The sequence below is a fragment of the Copadichromis virginalis genome, linkage group LG18 (genome assembly GCF_057382275.1).
Source record: "Copadichromis virginalis isolate Kocher_CV1m ecotype Utaka linkage group LG18, C_Virginalis_male_GT1.1, whole genome shotgun sequence".
Lineage (NCBI taxonomy): Eukaryota > Metazoa > Chordata > Actinopteri > Cichliformes > Cichlidae > Copadichromis > Copadichromis virginalis.
The window spans coordinates 1,354,695-1,376,035 of record NC_140635.1 but is presented as its reverse complement, the minus strand read 5'-3'; the positions used below and the strand labels follow the sequence as shown (position 1 = coordinate 1,376,035).

General features: G+C 37.6%; 1 protein-coding gene across 1 annotated transcript; it reads right to left on the bottom strand.

Annotated features, from left to right (window-relative positions):
• Positions 1–9,362: 9,362 nt before the first annotated feature.
• On the bottom strand, positions 9,363–18,556 carry LOC146686853 (uncharacterized). Its single transcript, XM_085440294.1, has 5 exons — positions 18,526–18,556; positions 11,509–11,712; positions 11,099–11,143; positions 10,904–11,011; positions 9,363–9,695 (listed from the first exon to the last, which is right to left on the bottom strand). Coding segments are annotated over exons 1-5 (375 nt in total). The 5' UTR covers positions 18,542–18,556; the 3' UTR covers positions 9,363–9,693.
• Between the last annotated feature and the right edge of the window lie 2,785 nt (positions 18,557–21,341).

The following is a 21,341-nucleotide window of genomic DNA, read 5'->3' as shown; positions in this document are numbered from 1 at the left end:
AAGAAACAATAATTGTTTCTGATGCTGTGACATCCTGTTCTGACATCACAACAACAGAAGAGCCAAAGTCTGTTTTCAGCTTCCTGTCATGTCTCTCGACCCTTCGAGCTGGACGTTCAATGATGCTTCAGAATCTGCAGAAATCAGTGAAATTCACTCACGACAGTAAAGATATTATCAGACATAAATAAAAATAACTGCAGATATTTAACAGTTTGAGCTGCTGCTCACTAACAAGAACAGCCCACGATCACGGAGTCCTTCTTTCTGTTCACGTCTCAGAGATGAAAGCTTGGTGAAAAACAGAGTCGTGTAATATGAAACAGGTTTCTTTGATCGTTAATATTTTCTGTAACACGTGCACAGATGCATTTGGGTCTCCTGCTGCAGCTGCTGGCGTGTCCACCTGCAGACGCACCTGAGGTCGGATTTTTGGCCTCATCTCTGTGACGTGGAAACTGCGGCGGTGCCACCGGCTGCACACGTTTCATATTTAGGCGTCTAATCTGTTTTCTCACACCGACCGTGAGGCCACACCTGATCGTACATCCTTACCTCCAGCACCGCCTGACCTCGATTTCCCCGCCCACCCCCACTGACACGCTTCCTGTCCCAGCAGGCTTTGAGGCAGAAACCGCAGCCGCCTTCGTCTGTGACGCAGCCATCACGCTGCAGCTCGATCACATCGGGCGACCACATCCTGTGGAAACAGTGAGGCAGAAGATTTTCCAGCAGCAGCAGCAGCCAATCAGATCGCAGATACAAACACCTCCGCAGAATGACAGCGAATCTCTCACACTACAGAAAATGTGTCAACTTTCACACTGAGATAAAGCAGATTAGAATGAGATGCTTTTGATAATCATATGCATTCAGTTGTTGGATGTAAATGTGCCTGCAAATGAAAAACTTCTGTCACAACATTTCTGAAAAAGAAAAACTGCAGAAAACAGTCCAATATTCTAAAAGTTTTCTTTGTAAATCATCCTTTAAATGAGCCTCAAACACAAGTAGAACGTTAACTTTGGGACAAGAATGCGACCGAGCTGAGGGCAGCATCTGATCAGACATGCACGGGCTTGTTACGCACATCTTAGATGTAAATGTCACACAAACAAAATCACACAAATTTGACTTTAAGGAGAAAAGTCGCATAGCTTTGCATCGCCTGCTGCTCCTGCGACTCAAACCCGCACAGAAGAAAATGGACGGAGAGTTTTGAGCCTGCAGACGGCTGCAGTTTAACAAAACCGAGACACGCGTGCAGTCGTTCTGTGAGCAAATGCTTCCATTCTTCAATCTTGATAACCAAAAGTTTTTGGACAGCAGGTCGTTCTACCCAGATGCATGGTATGGTTTATTATGGGATTCATCTCCCGGTTACTGTGACAACTGATGTTACCTCATGAAGCCTTGATCACAATTCAACTTCTTCAGTGTCTTTAAATCGCTTATTAACATCATCTAACAAACACTGACTGAGTGGAAACTGTTCTTAACGATCACTGCGTGCGGCAGGATTAAGATTAAGCATCATTAGAATATGTGGACGGGACTGCTCGTGCACTTCGAGCACAGAGTCAGTGCGCTCAGACAAACAGGATGTTTAACAGCTTAAATATTTATTTGAAAATTTGAAGCATTTCTCATTTTTTCAAAGATGTAAAACTTACAAAGACAGAAGGTTACAGTTTGCAGCTAAAATGTCTTCATCTGTACATATTATATTAAAACACACAGTATATAGCAATAATGAGTGTGTTTATGTGTATATATGTATGTATTTATTAACTTATATATGTATATTATATCTTATCTGTAGTCATTTTTATTTAATTTAATAACTGTACAGTACTCTGTATATAGTAACCATCATCCTTGATGTAACTATGTAAGAAAAATTGTGTATGTTTCTGTCCTGTTTGTTTGTATATGTGTCTTTTTGGCTGCTGTTACAACCAAATTTCCCCTTGTCGGACAATTAAAGGATTATTCTATTCTATTCTATTCTATTCTATTCTATTCCAGAACACAAGTTTGCATACAGTATGTGTACAATACAGAGGTCAGAGGTCATGCATTCAGAGTGATGAACTGGATAAACTGACTGCATTTAAAAACAAAGTTTGTCAGCTGCAGTCTGAGCGTTTAATCTGCATGTTGTTCCATTAAAGACAGAAAAGAATCTAAAGAATAAACACAGACGGATCCTCTCTGCCCGTGGAAAACAGGTGGAGTGGAAGTGGTGTGGATGTCTCTCACACACACACACACACACACACACACACACACACACACTGTTTCCACTGAGTGTGGTTGTGTAACCTGGAAGTGTCAGACCGACATGATTCATCCTCACAGATCTGATGATCTGCACTCAGATCAGTAAACAAATGAACTTTATATCTCACAGCAAAACATCCCAATGACGAGAAATGTGTGATTGGACCGTGATGGTGAACACGTCCTCTGTATCATTATGAAACTTTATGCTGTGTATGAACATGTAAGGTTCATCCAACCTGTTAGAAACTTCAAAGCACAAATAATCAAACTAGTGACACTGACAACTATAAATCAGGGTTATCATGATACTAGACTTTAACTTGATACAACTTGAACTTTTTCTGTTCTCAAACTGATCTCCCTGTTGGAGCTCAGTCTGGGGGGAGTTATTTTTTCTCCTTGTCTTTCCTCATGTGGTGCATTTCCATTGTTATACCTCTGACCTGTCTTCCCCATGTGATGTTTTGTGTAATGTATGTATGGTTGGAGGGTAAGATGGCGCCGCCATTGCGTGCAATAGGTCGGCAGCCTTATGAAATTTCCCCTTGTGGGACTAATAAAGGTATCTTATCTTATACCAGGACCCAGGAGAACTCTGGGTAGTCCTCATACTTTTCTGTCCCACGGGAAAAATCTTTGTCTCCGTCCTGCAACAGCAGAAACAGTGAACAAGTCATTTCTTGAAAAAGTTGTTAATCTTTCATTTATTTTCCAAATTATTTATTAGATTTGCCAAAATAAATCCTATTATAATTAATTAATTTTTAGGGGTTTTATCTGTTTTGAAAATCATTTAGATCGTTTCATCACATTTCGTAAAGGTAAAGTAAAATCTTAATCTGCAGGAGAGGCCAGCCACCCTTCGGAGGAAGCCCATTTCTGCCGCTTGTATTCGCGATCTCGTTCTTTCGGTCACTACCCACAGCTCGTGACCATGGGGGAGGGTGGGGACGTAGATCAACCGGGAAATCGAAAGCTTAGTTTTTACGCTCAGCTCTCAGACTGGTGCAGCGGCTGCAGTGATGCAGTGATGCTCCCGCTCCCTTCTCCCGTCATTCGTGAACACTCGTGAGATATTTAAACTCCTCCACTTGGGGCAAGAACCTGACCCAGAGTGGGCACTCCACCCTTTTCTGGCTGAGGACCCTGGCCTCAGACTTGGAGGTGCTGATTCTCATTCTCACTGCTTCACACTCAGCTGTAAACTGCTGCAGAGCAGTTCCAGAAAAAAACACATTACATAAAAGTTTGCATTAATTTGCATGTTCTTTATGTCACTGACAGAAATCTGACTCCCACAGATTACAGTCAATCTGTCAGTTACTGATACTCATCTCTACCTGTTATAAAGCACATCTGGCCCAGATTCTGTTTCTTCCATTCCAGCTTCCACACCTTCCATAAAGTGAAGAAACCTTAAATTCTCCAGTATTTGTATACTTTTTTTTTTTTTTTACTTTAAATCAGCTGTTTTAATTAACACTTGTTTTAATTAACACTTGTTTTAATTAACACTTGTTTTAATTAACACTTGTTTTAATTAACACTTGTTTTACTGCTTCAGGAAGACAAGACTTTGTTTTTGAAGTGAGATATTTTTTAAGGAAAATTGAGACTCTGTAATTAATATACACTTTATCAGCTTTCATAATTTATGTCTCTTTGAAATGAAACAAATCTGAAAAAAGTTAACATATTTTCTTTGTTTGCTGGTGACACATCCCAAAGCCTCACGTCCACTTTGCACCAATGAGTGAGTTTCTACATTATTTATTTAAGTTTATGTTAAAATGTACTCACATGAAGATAAGAGCACACACACACACACACACACACACACACACACACACACACACACACACACACACACACACAGTTATCTTTGTATTGTTGTTGTATTTTGCACAAACAGGAAACACAACAAACCACAGAGAGGATCGCAGCTCGCTCCAGTTTAAGCAGCTCTGCTGATCTCAAACACTGATTACTGTTTTCTGCATGAAAGAATTATCTTTAGAATCAGCTGCATGTTACAGACATCTTAGGAGTCATGATTGAAAATAACAATTTAAATTAATTAAAATGTAAAAATGGTGCCGTGAACAATGCTGTTGACTCAGCAAGAAGGTCATGAGTTTAAATCGATGATGTTTGGAGTGACTGTCCCTGTGTGTTTACCCTGTAAGCTGTGTATGGTACACGCTGCCTTTAATCCTGTGGCAGCTGGAATTTCTCAAAGTCCATCACGTTTCAATGCAAAAAACAAAACAAAACCAGTTGAATTACCTATAATGTCCTGTTATTTGTTTAAATACTCAAATTTGTTTAATCAATACTAAATGCTGTGGGTTGCAAAGCAACATTATTCTCTCTTTTTACATTCTGTGTGTAGTACAGAGGGTAAACCTTTCACACTGATACATAATACAACTGAAATATTATTAATACGTCTTCAGTGTGTTCAGTGTGAATTGGGGGCAAAATTTCAATTGTTTTAATTTATTGATTCATTTTCAAAAAAAAAGTCTTCAGATCAATTCAACTTATTTGAATTGAACTTGAACTTGTAAGGTAACGATTCTATTAATACAGAGAAAAACCCAACAATCAGATGACTCTCCATGCACTTTGGTGACAGTGGGAAAAAAAGCTCCCTTTTAACAGAAAGAAACCTCCAGCAGAACCAGGCTCAGGGACGGTGTATGTGAGGAGCAGGATTTTGAATTCTGGATTTAACAGGAAGCCAAAACAGGAGAAATCTGCTCTCTCTTTCTAGTTCCTGTCAGGACTCTTGCTGCAGCATTTTGGATTAGCTGAAGGCTTTTCAGGGAGTTTTTAGGACTTCCTGATAATAATGAATTACAGTCGTCCAGCCTGGAAGTAATAAATGCATGAACTAGTTTTTCAGCGTCACTCTGAGACAGGATATTTCTAACTTTAGAGATGTTGCACAAATGGAAGAGGCCGTCCAGGTCTTTATGTCCATAACATGCAACTGTTTCAATTAGATTGATTGTCATTTTAACTGACTTTTTATTTTTATTTGAACTTTATTGAACTTTATTGAATTTTTTTGAATTTTATTTTATTTGTATTGTTTCATTTATTGTTGCATGTGTGTTGTTGCTGCCTGTGTTTGATTGAGTAATTTCTGTAACTGTGAGACCTGGCCAAGATAGGCAGCAGCCTATCAAGGTCTGCCTTGAAAATAGTTTTTTAATCTCAATGGGATCTTCCTGGTTAAATAAAGGTTAATAAAATAATGTCTTAGTCCCAGGATGCACAGAGTGTTTCTTCTTCACTCAGTCAGTAAAATTATAATTCAGATCAGCAGTAATGACAGACTGATTCAATATTGAATCGGTGTGCAACTTTGCCAAAACAATGTCGGACTCTGTAGTTTTCTCTGGTCCCCTCCCCAATCAGACCAGGAGTGACATGTTTAGCCGCATGTTCTCCTTAAATCGCTGGCTGTCTGAGTGGTGTCCCAGAAACGATGTGGGCTTCATAGATAATTGGCAAACCTTCTGGAGGAAACCTGGTCTTGTTAGGAGAGACGGCATCCATCCCACTTTGGATGGAGCAGCTCTCATTTCTAGAAATATGGACAAATTTATTAAACCCCCCAAAATATGACTATCCAGAGTTGGGACCAGGAAGCAGAGTTGCAGTCTTACACGCTTCTCTGCAGCTTCTCTCCTCCTGCTACCCCCCAAAAACCCATCTCCATAGAGACTGTGTCAGCTTCCAAAAAGACAAAAAACAAACTAAAAACCAGCAACAAACAACTTAAACATAAACAATCACAAAGAAAGAACAATACAGTATCCACATCTGAACCAAAGAGTAAAACAGTGAAATGTGGATTATTAAATATTAGGTCTCTCTCCTCCAAGTCTCTGTTAGTACATGACTTAATAATTGATCAACAAATTGATTTACTCTGCCTTACAGAAACCTGGTTGCAGCAGGATGATTATGTTAGTTTAAATGAATCAACACCCCCGAGTCATTCTAACTACCAGAAACCTCGAAGCACAGGCCGAGGGGGCGGTGTGGCAGCAATTTCTCACACCAGCCTATTAATCAACCAAAGACCCAGACAGACTTTTAATTCATTTGAAAGCCTGATGCTTAACATTGTCCACCCCAGCTGTAAAACTCAGAAACCAGTCTTACTTGTTATCATCTATCGTCCACCTGGGCCTTACACAGAGTTTCTGTCTGATTTCTCAGACTTTATATCTAATTTAGTTCTGAGCTCAGATAAAATAATTATTGTGGGTGATTTTAACATCCATGTAGATGCTAAAAATGACAGCCTCAACATGGCATTTAATCTGTTATTAAACTCAATTGGTTTCTCTCAAAATGTAAAAGAACCCACCCACCACTTTAATCACACTCTAGATCTTGTTTTAACATATGGCATCGAACCTGAACATTTAACAGTGTTTCCTGAAAACCCTCTCCTGTCTGATCATTTCCTGATAACATTTACATTTACAATAATTGATTACACAGCGGTGGAGAGTAGACTTTATCAAAGTAGATGTCTTTCTGAAAGCGCTGTAACTAAGTTTAAGAATATAATCCACCCACTGTTATCATCTTCAATGCCCTGTACCAACACAGAGCAGAGCAGCTATCTGAACGCTACCCCAACAGAGGTCGATTATCTTGTTAATAATTTCACCTCCTCACTACGTACGACTCTGGATACTGTAGCTCCTGTGAAAACTAAGGTCTCTAATCAGAAGTACCTGACTCCGTGGTATAATTCTCCATCACGTAGCCTTAAGCAGACGACTCGTAAGCTGGAGAGGAAATGGCGTGTCACAAATTTAGAGGATCATCATTTAGCCTGGAGAAATAGTTTGCTGATTTATAAGAAAGCCCTCCGCAAGGCCAGAACATCTTACTATTCATCACTGATTGAAGAATAAGAACAACCCCAGGTTTCTCTTCAGCTCTGTAGCCAGGCTGACAAACAGTCAGAGCTCTGTTGAGCCAACCATCCCTTTAACGTTAACTAGTAATGACTTCATGAACTTCTTCACAAATAAAAGTTTAATCATTAGAGAAAAAATCACCAGTAATCATCCCACAGATGTAATATTATCTACAGCTACTCTTAGTACCATTGATGTTAAGTTAGACTCTTTTTCTCCAATTGATCTTTCTGAGTTAACTTCAATAATTACTTCCTCCAAACCATCAACCTGTCTTTTAGACCCCATTCCTACAAAACTGCTCAAAGAAGTCCTGCCATTAATTAATTCTTTGATCTTAAATATGATCAACTATCTCTAATAATCAGCTATGTACCACAGGCCTTCAAGCTGGCTGTAGTTAAACCTTTACTCAAAAAGCATCTCTAGACCCAGCAGTCTTAGCTAATTATAGGCCAATCTCCAACCTTCCTTTCATATCAAAAATCCTTGAAAGAGTAGTTGTCAAACAGCTAACAGATCATCTGCAGAGGTTTATTTGAAGAGTTTCAGTCAGGTTTCAGAGCTCATCACAGCACAGAAACAGCTTTAGTGAAGGTTACAAATGATCTTCTTATGGCCTCTGACAGTGGACTCATCTCTGTGCTTGTCCTGCTAGACCTCAGTGCAGCGTTCGATACTGTCGACCATAATATCCTATTAGAGCGATTAGAACATGCTGTAGGTATTACAGGTACTGCACTGCAGTGGTTTGTATCATATCTATCTAATAGACTCCAGTTTGTGCATGTAAATGGAGAGTCCTCTTCACACACTGAGGTTAATTATGGAGTTCCACAGGGTTCAGTGCTAGGCCCAATTCTGTTTACATTCTGCTTCTTAATTCAGATCAAACTGAGGTTATTGTACTCGGCCCTGAAAAGCTTAGAAATATGGTATCTAACCAGATTCTTACTCTGGATGGCATTACCTCGGCCTCCAGTAACACTGTGAGGAACCTTGGAGTCATTTTTGACCAGGACATGTCCTTCAACTCACATATTAAACAAATATGTAAGACTGCGTTCTTCCATTTGTGCAACATCTCTAAAGTTAGAAACATCCTGCCTCAGAGTGATGCTGAAAAACTAGTTCATGCATTTATTACTTCCAGGCTGGACGACTGTAATTCATTATTATCAGGAAGTCCTAAAAACTCCCTGAAAAGCCTTCAGCTAATCCAAAATGCTGCAGCAAGAGTCCTGACAGGGACTAGAAAGAGAGAGCAGATTTCTCCTGTTTTGGCTTCCTGTTAAATCCAGAATTCAAAATCCTGCTCCTCACATACAAGGTCTTAAATAATCAGGCCCCATCTTATCTTAATGACCTTGTAGTACCATATCACCCTATTAGAGCACTTCGCTCTCGCTCTGCAGGCCTACTTGTTGTTCCTAGAGTATTTAAAAGTAGAATGGGAGGCAGAGCCTTCAGTTTTCAGGCCCCTCTTCTGTGGAACCAGCTTCCAGTTTGGATTCAGGAGACAGACACTATCTCTACTTTTAAGATTAGGCTTCAAACTTTCCTTTTTGCTAAAGCATATAGTTAGGGCTGGACCAGGTGACCCTGCATGAAATTATTCATCTCTGGCTCTCTTCTATAGTGAGTCTTTGTCCATTCTTCCTCCCCTGACCCTTTGACGGCCACAGCAGATGGTCACTCCTCCCTCTCCTGGTTCTGCTGGACGCTTATAGTTTGTCAATAATTGACTTGCTTGATCAAAATCTGACAGTATTGTTCATAACTTCATCAAGTTTGACAAGGTCCTCTAAACTACTCACAGCCCGACACCATGACACGGCCTAAACCTGACAGATTGTTGTATACACTTACTGTTGTACCTCTCTCAAGGACGCTTCTTACATAGTGATAAAGATTTAAATTTTTCACTCCATCAGACCTGTTGACACTGATTTAGAGCTGTTCCTGTGTAATTTTACATATCCTAGCCTTTTACAGGTTCTTTGGAAAGTCTTCTGTAAAATTATAGTTAAACATGTGACCTACAGTCTGACGTGCTGTGGTCAGTAAAAATAGAATCATGCTATATAAATGCAAATAATCCAGAATAAAAACAATCTCACTGTGTTTTTTTTTTCAGCTTTTATTACCACATCACACAAAGAAATGATTGAAAGGACAATCTGTTAAACATAACTGTGACATTTACATCATCAAGCGAGACAGAATTTAATTCATTCATAAAAAACATCAGTGACAATATGTAAAGATAACATAAAATCAAACTTTTTGGATCAATCAACAATGTATTAAAGGATAACTTCTATAGAGAGTTATTAACAGATGTATGATAAACAGGTAATATGATATTTATACATGATATACACGCTGAAGCTCAGTGAACTTCAAGTTTCATCCAGTCACACAGAAAGTTGTCCTCTTGGGATTTCTGTGAAGTTTCTGAAAGACAAAACATAAAAAAGAAATTTGATTCATGTGAACTGAACCTGCTTTAATACAAACAGTAAAAACAAACTTCACATGCTGCTGGTTTGAAACCTGACGTTTGTTATTGTCACAGTTTCTTTTCTATCCAGGAGATACAAGAAAAATGACACATTTACATATTATCTAAATATGAAAACTGACCAAAAATATTCCTGCTGTTTTAAAATAAAATGTAACTGTTGATTAAGACGTCAGGTAGCTCTCCTTTCTTTTACCTGGTCCTGTGAGAGAGTTTTCAGGAACCAACACCAACAGAATCATTTTCAAATGTAACAGTTTCTGTTGCATGTAGAAGAAATAAAAGAACAGCTTTTCATACAGACAGAGCTTTAAAGAGTATCAAAGAGAAACCCATGCACTGTTACTGAACCACGCGAGTCACAGGTGAGGACTCTGTAATATCCTCTGCTGCTTCCCACAGGGAATTTTTAACTCTGATAATCTCAAAGGCAAAACAAAAGATTTTATAAGATCACCCAACGTTCATGAGACAGAGTTTAGGAAGTTTGACATTCACCTTGGTTTTATCCACATCCCTGGATTAGACGATCAGGGAAAAAACAACTTTTCTATCTCGAGGTCGATGTATAAACTGGATCTTCGTGTGTCGTCTTGTATCATTTCCACTGAGGCAACACAGCTCCATGGACCGTATTTATCATTTTTTAGGATTTGTTTTGGTCAGTTAAAAATATTTCATCAAATTTTCATGTTTAAATATTGGAAATTATTATTATTTTTGTTTAAGAAGTCCAAACCGTTACCAAAATGATTTTATTGCCTCAACGTGACAGGATGTGGACTATGAACTCTGATCCAGAGCTTTGATTATCCAACAACTCCCAATGGACGTAAAGCAGATTTCCATTTCTAACATGCTCTAAGCTTGTATCACAGCTTGACTGATCCTGGGTTATTCTGCAGTCCTCAAATGTGGAAAATTGGCAAATGCAGGTAAAAGTTTCCCAAATGCAGGCTGCATATTAACTGTCAGTGGTCTGTGTACTAAAACGTTTTCTTCTCATTGGAAAATGAAGAAAAAGGTTCAATAAAGCTCAGAAAACATGTTTGTCTCTCTGTGTGTGATGGAGATAACAGTCGAACATCTCCGCAGTCACCAGGCCACAAACACAAACACGTTACATTTGTTTTGTACTCACACTGACTAATCCACAGCCGCAGAGTCATTATGATGTTAAAGATGATGGTCTTGATGAAGATCACTCTGAGAGCCAGGATGGTCAGAGACATGAGGTTCACCTTTGGATCTGCAAACAGCACAATCAGAAAAATGTCAGCCAACAAACACAAACAGCTTCTTTCAATCCACCTGTTTAATCAGATCTAATACATACCTGGCTCCAAAACATCAACACATTTGCTGTCACCACTGCCTGAAGCTGAAAAAAATCAAACAGATAAAAGTGGTAATTAGCTTCATTTCAAAGTAAATCTTCCTTTTGAGCAGGAATTTCAAATTTCACACTTATAGCAGAAACAACAAAATGTAGTCTGACAGTAAAATACATATATGTAGGTTTCTGTTAAGATTAAAGTGTTATGTACACACGATGTTCTTATGCAAAAGTAGATTCAGTGGATTGGGGAATTACGCATCAAAACAATCTGCTACTTAAATCCAAATGTGAATATCAAGCTTTTGATTGATGACACTTTTCTGAAGTATCAATGTTTTGGTTTTTTTTCCCAATTATGTCATTAATTATATGATGAAAAGAATTTGTATGAATTTCTTGATACTTACATTCACATTTCTCTGCATTTCCGCCTGGAAAAACCACCTGGTTGTACAGATCCAAGTTTGGTGATATTGCCACAGCTTTTGTCATATTGGGAGTCTTGAAATACACATGGCTGGATGTTGCATTGTGTCTGCTGAACCCAGTTGCCAGGCACGCCGCATCGTCGTCTTCTCCCACTCTGAAATAGGATGGCTCGTACTCTGTCCCTGAAAAACACAAACGAACAACTCATGAACAAACTGGAATAATGTGGAATTATCTGCATTTGTCTCAAAACCTCTGATCACTTGTTGACCAAAGAAACGAGGTTTAATCCAAAGAGACGAGTTCACTCACAGACACACTGTGATTCAGACATGGTCAAAAACATCTGAGCTGCCAAGATCAAACTCATCAAAAGGATAATCAGAATGATGCTGCACTGTGTAAAACACGGTTTCTAAACTTAGTAAAACTCTGCTGATGGTGTTTGTAGAGTTTTCCATGTTATTAACACGAGAACACTTTCACTTAATGGCCTTTCCACAGGAAGTTTCTCATGTGGATTTGTCTTCATTTGGTCCACAGCAGGAATTTACTACTTCATCACAACACAATTACAACTTCAGGAAGCAGCTGTTGTGACTCACACGAGTGGACATATATATGTTGAAATTATTTATCTAATATTTTAAGTTAAATATATATTTTTACCAGCGTTATAAAACATGTTACGTGACTCAGTCTTTCGTTTTAAAGTAACTTGTTTAAAGTGCATTCATGGTGTTTGGTGCAGTAGTTTCATAAAAACAAGTTATTTGTCTGTGTTGTAGTATTTAGTATTAAATAAATATAAATCTGTCCACAAATACTGTACTCAATTAAAATATTAAATTGGAGCTTTTCAGTTATGAGCGCCTGCTTGCTATGTATTTATACAAAAGTTTATTTAGTTTCAAAAATATTTCATACCGTGAGGTGACATAATGGTCAGATATTACTTTATATTACATTAAGTGCAAAGTATTTCCTATTGAGATCATATATTTAACTCACTTCTGAATTTAGGAAAATGAAAAACATTTAATAATTTCAGTTATATTTCAGGTTAATCAGACGATCCACTTACTTGAGGATGAAATTAGTGTGATTCCTGATCCAAATATGACTTTGTAATTATTGTTATTCACACTGCAGCTAAACCAGTTACAAAAACCAGTGCAGCTCTTAACCATGTATATGTAAATAATACTAGTTTAGTAAATGTCTGTCATATTGTTTTACTTTACTGTAATATATCAGTAACATTACAAGCATGTTTGAGTTTTTGTTAATTGCTAACAGGATACAATTCTGGTAATAAAAAGCAACCTAACATAAAGTTAATGATTCAGAGATTGTGTTTGCCTCTGAGGTGCACGTCAGGAAAAACAACTGAGACAATGTTTAAAATCATCTCGCTGACTCACTTTGTTTGACCAAAAATTTGGTTCCATCACCAAATATGAGTTTAGAGGCTTCAGATCGCTTCACACATTGTTGTGGTGTTGGACAATTACTGCTCTTCACCACATACAGTTTATTTATTCTTTAAATATGAATCATGATTAAGATCACTGTGTTTAATTTAGTGTAAGACTTTTGAAATGTGACAGAGGAAAAAGGTAAGAAATATAAGTTCAACATCAACACTGTCATTTGATGGGTGTGAAAACATTTGATTTAAAGAGTGTTTGGATCTAGTATGTTGCTTCTGTACACATCAGAGTCACATCATTAAGTTAAAGTATAAACTAACGTGCGCTTAAACGTCTCACCAATTATAATAATAGTACGTTTAATTTCAGATCCTACACGGAGCTCGAGCTGGATATTTTACTTGCTTCCTTTAAACAAGACGTCACCAACAGAGCATGTTTGGGACATGCAACGATAACAAATGTTCATGTTTGAAACTTACTCTTTCGTGATGAATCAGGATTTACGTTTGTTTACTGAGTTCTAATATTTTAGGATGTTCAAAAATGCTGAACGTGTGAACAGAAAAATAATTTACTGATGGAAACTAATTTACATTTAACGACCGCACTGATACGCCCACCCTAAACACTGCAGACAGATTATACGTAAACGCACTTACGTGACTGTACAGTAACTCTGACCCCAGAAGCAAAAACCAGCTTGTTGTTATTACTGTTCACACAGTGAATCAGTGGCATTCAAAAACTCAAACACTCCGTGTTTCACTCAGCTTCTGGTTCTTTTGCTAAATAAATAAACACATTTTTCTGTGTTATATAAAATGTTTTCCATCATTACAACCTAAATCAGAAATTCAGAAACAATAGTTTGGTTTACAGTTTGTGTTTTGCTGACCTGGAAGAGTTTGTTTGATTTAAGTAACATCATCTGTCCAAACAAAGACTGCTGCTCCTGTTCTTCCATCATCGCTCACTAAAATCACTCAGGTCCCATCAAATCCATTCAAGTTAAAAAGACTCAGTCTGGACTGTTTGGGAGTCAGAGCTGACGTTTCCTCTTTTTCTCCACATCACTACTTTATTTTGTTGCTGTAGAAGCTTTTTTCTGAATAACACTTTTTCACTCACTTGTTTGAACTCTCAGACGACTTCCTGAACCAAAAATCAGTTTCCAATTATTACTCTTCACACTATGAACGATCCAGCAACAAAAACCTGCGATTCACATGCAGCAGCAGTGGAGCCCAACAGACAACAAACTGATATTAACTGAGTCACTGATCATGTGTTTACATTTTCCCTTTTCCCCATAATCTCTACAATTTCCTTTTGTTAATTATGTATTTAATTAATCTAATTGGGTAAAAGATCCTTTGAGGTTTCAGGAAAAGTATCCAGTGTTTAAAAGAAAGAAGGAAAAATCAGCCAAATGAAACTGTGAGTAAGGTGAAGCTGATCGAAGCTTAACTGAGGTTAAATGTATTTGTGTAATAAAAAACATGAAATAATAAATAAGCATTAAAAGTCTCGACCATGTAGGAAAATCCCAGCAGGTTGACTCTGTTCATCTGAGTTATATTTGTTTTCAAAGACTTATTTTTCATTACATTCACAGATTTTTGTGTGTGTGTGTGTGTGTGTGTGTGTGTGTGTGTGTGTGTGTGTGTGTCACTAAATGTGATAACAGAATTATCTTTAGGAAATTATAGGATGTTTTTGCTCATGTCATTTAAATCTAACATTAAAAGCCGGACAGAATAATAATATTTACATTTTTAAAGTTGCAGATGCTGATAACGTCTCTTCTGTCAAACATGTGAGATTGGTGAAGTCGTGATTATTTAGAATTCTAACAGTGTGAGATTTACTAAACATCGAACGTTGATGTGCAGTTTTAATGAAGGGAAACTCTTACTCTGATGTATTTTCAGCTCAGTTCCTCGTCCAAAGATCAGCTTTCGTGCCGCATCATTCACACACTGACTTACTTCATCACAGAAACTGAACAGGTCAAAGTGTCACCTGCTGTTTATGGATCGAGGACATTTAAGTGCAGACGTAGTCAGAACCAGTGTCTCTGGCCTGCTTAAACCTTAAAACCAAACATTAAGCTGTCATGTGAATGAAAAGCATTATTTAAGGACATTAGTTCACTCACTCATACCTCGCACCCTTAAAGCTGCACTTTGTAACTTAAATGATTATATAGATATACAGTGTTTGGACTCTTAGAATGAATAATAACTATCAAATTAAAATCAAATTAATAACTAATAACTTCTAATAACGCCTCGTTTTTCTTCTTCTCTTGCAGTAAACACGACTCACTCACTGTCAGAGAGGATGAGTTTCATTCCAGATCCAAACTGTAGTTTTTCATCAGCTGATGAGAAGACTGATCAATAACTTATCTACACCTTACAGGACGTTTGTGTTCAGTGTCATTTTTCTCTTTGCATGTTTTTAGATAAATGATCTTATTTAAAAAATGATTATTTACTAAAAATCATATTCCAAATGTAAAATGAGAAGTGTTCAGTGATGTTTGTTTGTTTCATAAACCTACTTTTCTCTATTTTCAGCTCGGTTCCGTCTCCAAACACGAGTTTTCCCGTCCCATCGTTCACACAGTGAAACACTTCTTAACTTAAACTCAGTAATCAGCTGACATCTTCACAGTAACTAATAACATATATAATTATAAGAGTAATGATATTAACAGCTAAGCACGTTGGATCAGTTGTGTATTTACCTCAAATTTAACCTAAAAGACTGAAACTCAGTGATCATAATCTTATTCATCAACTTTGGTTTGCAGATGAAGCTGATCGTTTCAAGATTATTTTGGGTTGTTGAAATATTAACTTGTAAAATCTCTTAAGAATACAATAAATACAATTACTCCGTGTTGTGCTGACAAACTGTGGCTCTGTAACAGACGTATTAAAGTGTAATGATGTTCAAGAAGACGTCAGGACAAAAGAAAAACGGTTTCAAAGACAGAAAGGACCCATTTAGTTCTGAGTCATGATTAATAAATGATAAATGGCTCACGAGTTTGAATAATCAGCCTGGTTCCACCTCCAAAGTGGAGTTTTCTGCCTCCAGAGTCAGTCACACTGCACGCTGCTGCAAACCAAAAACCTGAACTACAAAACTGCATTTGGTGTAAACGGTTTGTTTGTGACAATAACTGCTGATAACTCAGTGAAGTGTTTCTTACATATAAACTCAAGTTTCATGCATTCAGTCATGAAATTATGAAATTTTGTCCAACAACTTTCTTGAACACATGAAACTATTGTGATGTTTCTTTTAAGTAACTGCAGGCACTTTACATTTACTGCTGAATTATGACTTTTTTCAATGGTTGGAGTTTAAAGCATGTTTTTGTGTGTAATGTTGTAGAGTTAATCTGAATGACTGTTCCGCTGTAATGTTGTGACTGATAACTTCTATACACCATCTTTGGATTATGAATAAAACGAGCTTACAGGCATCAACTGTGAGTTTGGTTTAAGAAAACAAAACCCCAACAAAGTAAATCACATCTGCATCTAATGACAATAATTCACCAGCTGATGTTACAATAACAGCTGACCTCACTTTTACTTAAGACTGAATATTAATGTAGTAAAACTACCTTCAGTCCCATCTACAGTTCAGACTTACTGGTTTCTACATGCAGAGCTGTTCCAGTGCTGAACAGGAGCTTAACGCCGTCATTCACACACTGAGAACAGACTCAGCAAAAACCAGTGAGGACTCAGCGAGGGGCGAAATACATGAAACCAGTTTAAGGCTGGACTTTTGTTCCTGTGTTTATAAAGGATTTAAAGCGACTGGAAATAAAAAACACATATTGTTACCATAAGGTAGACGTGGCAGACACAATGTAACTGTAATTACCAAGGTTACCAAACCTCCACGTACTGAACTACTCCTTTGGTTAAACAGATGGACTTACTGAAGCCTTCACCACAGGTGAGTTTCTAAAGCCCAGAGTCAGTCACACACTCAGAGACTGAAACAGCACCATGAAGTGTGATACATGTAGGGGCCCGGTGAAGAATAACCACAGAGACATGTTTCTGATGTCAGTCATAGTGATTTAGTTCATCATGTTTTTGAATTATATTATGTGATATTTATTCTCCTGTGAGAACGCCATCTGACCATGATGAGGTCAGACTTCATAAAAAACGTAAAGTTATTCCTTTTATTTTTACATGATTTCATTTTAGTTGTTTTGATGGCTCAGCAGGAGAACAGCGAAAGAAATTAGGATTTATTTTAAGTCTTCTTTCTCCAAACAAACAGACTGGTTCGTCTTACACACTTGACTCAATGTGTTTTGGAGTCAATTAATAAAAAAACTGTTTTTTATTAAAATGTTTTTGTTTTTAAATCTCAGAGTTAAACTGATTCTGTTAACAGCTGTTTAAATGTTCTGACGTGTGGCACGTTAAAACTACACGTGACTTTTATAAATCATTCTTTTCCAACTGAATCAAACTCCAACACTGTCATCAATAAACTGTATTATATATCTGGAATATTTGAATCCGACTCACTGCTGTTTACAGTCAGCTTAGTTCCTTTTCCAAGGAGAAGTTTCCAGTTTGCTCCTGAGGCAGTCGCACTGTAGAGCTGATCTCAGCATTAACTGGAGTCAGAATCAAATCACTGATGATGGGACAACTTTGGCGTTTTGAACACTTTGTTACTTTTAGTACGTTTTTTATCTGTGAGACAGTGAAGAGTAACAACATGCAGATGTTCTAGAAACAGACTTTGTGTCTACTTTTACTTCACAGATATCTGTGGACTGCTGGTATAAATGGGGATAGTTAGCTGAGAAACGTCCGCTGTATCATTTCTGTTCCCTAAATAAAAACAACTTACTTGATTCAGTTCTAACTTTTGTGCCCAAACCAAAGACGACTCTGGAGTTTCCGTAGCCACTCACACAACAAAAAACACAATCACACAAACTGACTTCAGTTAAATGCATTTCCTGAGTGCACATGCCCACAAACAACATATCAACTTATTCATAAAACATCTTTGGCTAATAATATTTTACTTTTTATTTTATTTTTTTTACCAAATCTCATTTGGCTTAAAATGAAATATTAATATATATAAAAATATAAGAGTAGCCAAAATCTACACGTGACAGTTATATGCAGGTCAGAGTGTGATGACGTGTATGTCAGGTAAAGATGAATAACATAAGTGATAATTACAGAACTGAAAGTTTAAAGTTTCTGTCCAAATAAGTAAAAGACAAACTCAGATGTTTACAAACACTCACCTGACTGAACTATGAGTTTACTACCAGAACCAAAGACCAGCTTGTTTCCATAGTTATTCACACAGTAACACTAACAGTGACATAAACCTAAGAGATAAGCTCTGACATAGAAACTAAAATTAGTGCTGATGAAATGTGGAATAATCCAAAATGCAGCAATAATTTTCCATGTTTGGACTAACCTGGTTTTTATTACTAACTGTGGTTTGATTTAACGAACTGCTGGTAATAATTCCACTTACTGTCCATCACCGTCATTTTTATGCCGTTCCCGAAAACTATTTTCCAGCTCCCCGTCCCAGTCACACAGTGTGTGTGCGCTCAGCAAAAACGACCTGAGAAGGTCGTCGTCTGTAAGAAGCTGTGCGCTAATCAGTAAAGAACTGCTAGATTATTGGTTTGTGGTAATTTATGTGTTATGTTTTTTATCTTTATAGCTAAAAACCTCAACATAACTAATTATAACATGAAGAATATCATTAAACTGCAAACACATACAGAGGCTGAACTGTGTTTGCACAGATGTGAACAGTTACAGTATTACAGCCATGCGCCTGCTGGGTTTCTCTCTGTGTGTGATTGTAGGGTCTGCCTTACAGTATGAAGCACCCTGAGGTGACTGTAGTTGTGATTTGATGCTGTATAAATAAAACTGAATTGAAAATTGAATCATTACAAGAACTGTGTTTGTGTCTAATAATAATAATAATAGTGTAACATTGTTTGAGATGTGAAAAAGGACTTACTGGAGCTAACTGTCAGTGTAATGCCAGAACCAAAGCTGAGTTTGGATGATCCAGAGAACGTCACACTGTGACTGCTGTCAGCACTTAAACCCAGAGCTGCAGGTGAGCGTGAGTGAACGTCTTCACCTTTAAAGGTGTTTAAATAAATCATGAACGTCTTGATTAATCGAACTGCAAAATGAGTAAAATCAGTTGATTTAAAGTCATTGTCGACAACGCCACATAAAGGACTCACTTGGTGTTTAGTTGTTGCAACACGTGTAACTACTTAGGTAACTAAAGTACATGAAAATTATTTTTAAGTCCAATACTTAATATTTACTAAAGTTACTCACTGGTTACTATGGTTACTTTGGTCGTCCCTCCAGCTCACACAGTGGAGGCAACATGAACGTTTACCCACAGCAACGATGGGCAGACAAGTGAAAACTTTGTCTGGACGTCATGTGTGTATTTTATATATTGTTGTTTTATTGCTGCTTCTCAAACAACTATTTAGCAAATTTGTTTAATCAAACTAACAGAACAGCAAAAATTTAAACTGCACTTACTGGAACTGACGGACAGTTTAATGCCAGAACCAAACAGGAGTCTGACGCCTCCAGTCACACTTGGAGAAATGCTACCACATAAACTCATAGCTGACACATGGAAGAGCAACAGGTAGTGAACACGTGCAGCATGTTTCTGAATCTGAAAATATTTCCAGTATTTGAAAAAGATTAAAACTTTAACACGGGTCCGTTTTGAGTTTGGCTGCAGTTCTTCCAGATAATGATTGAAACATCTAAACTGCTCTGCTTTTCTAACTGTGGTGTCATAGCTGAAGGTGATGTAATGGTCATTAGTGCTCTGATTAAGGACTTCATGTTAAGTATTGGTATTAAATCAAAAAGCTGTTTTTATTCACAAATCAACAAGTAGCTGTAACTGCTGTGGGCAGTGTTTCAGTCCTGCACTGAGCTCTCCTTCTCAGGATTTCACAGTTTCATCACTTTAACAAATGTACAGTATGTTACAGGAAACAGTAACTATATTGTTTATATATTATTTGAATTATTTGGATACTCACTGGCTTCAGTGATTAATTTAACACCAGCCCCAAAGAATAACCTCCAGCTTGCTCCAGTAGCAGTCACACAGTCGCTCCTCTCACACAAATAAGTGATCGACAGTGATGAACACTGAAGTCGTGATCTGTGAGCTGCATATATGGAAAAGCTCAACATGGACGCACAACATCACCAGTACAAGAGATACCAGTGTAAGTGCACCAGTATCACGTATCCAATGCTCAGATAGTAAATGTGTTTTTCCAAATGTCAGTTTTTAGGTTTGTGAGCAGCAGTCAGAGAGGATGTGCTCCAGGCTGTACGTGCACCACTGCTCTAACCCAAACTAACACTTTTATAATCTGTCATTTACTATAAAAGCACTTTGAGCTCTGCTGAAAAGCCCAAACAGAAACGACATCTTTGTGTGGACGCAACGGTTAAAAACAGCTGAATGCATCAAAGGGCTGACTCACAGGGAGCTCGTTTAGCATGTTATTATCTCATATTTCACACAGTGTCAAAGTACAAACTGACACTCACTGCTTTGTAGAGAAACTTTGGTTCCTTCTCCAAAGATCAGTTTGAAGTTTCCTGATCCAGAAGTCACACAGTGGATCTGAGCTCAACACAAACTGGCTGCCACTGCTCACATGTGTGTGACAACACAACAACAGCTAATCTATACGTGGTTTTTCTAAAAGTAAATGTGAACAAAGACTTGTAATGTCCACTTATACAGGACATGCTGCTGATTATCTGCTGGAATGCAAAATGAATTTACTCAACTATAAATTTGAGTTTTTACTTGAACTGTTCTTCCAATAACCATATTTTAGAGGAAAATATTGGTTTTATAGGAGCTTTAATTATTTTAAATCTAAAGATGCAAAATAAAAACAGTTGAACATGATGAAGTTTGTCTGTACAAAGAAGGAACGATGAGATTTTTCCACCTGACTGTCTTTTCAGAGTGACTGTGACTGCTTTACAGTCAGACTGAGCAACACTGTTGGAGGGTTTATTATTTGATTTTATGCACTTGATGTATAACAGAAATGATACTCACACATTTCAACAGTCAGCCGAGTTCCCTCGCCAAAAACTATTTTTCTGTTTCCACTTCCAGTCACACAGTGCGCCGACGCTCAACAACAACTACGAGCTCACAGTTTCATGTGTCAGGACACGTGTGTGTGTTTCCCCTGATGTCTGATACATTTAGTTGATATTTGGACTCTCACAAATAATTATTCACTG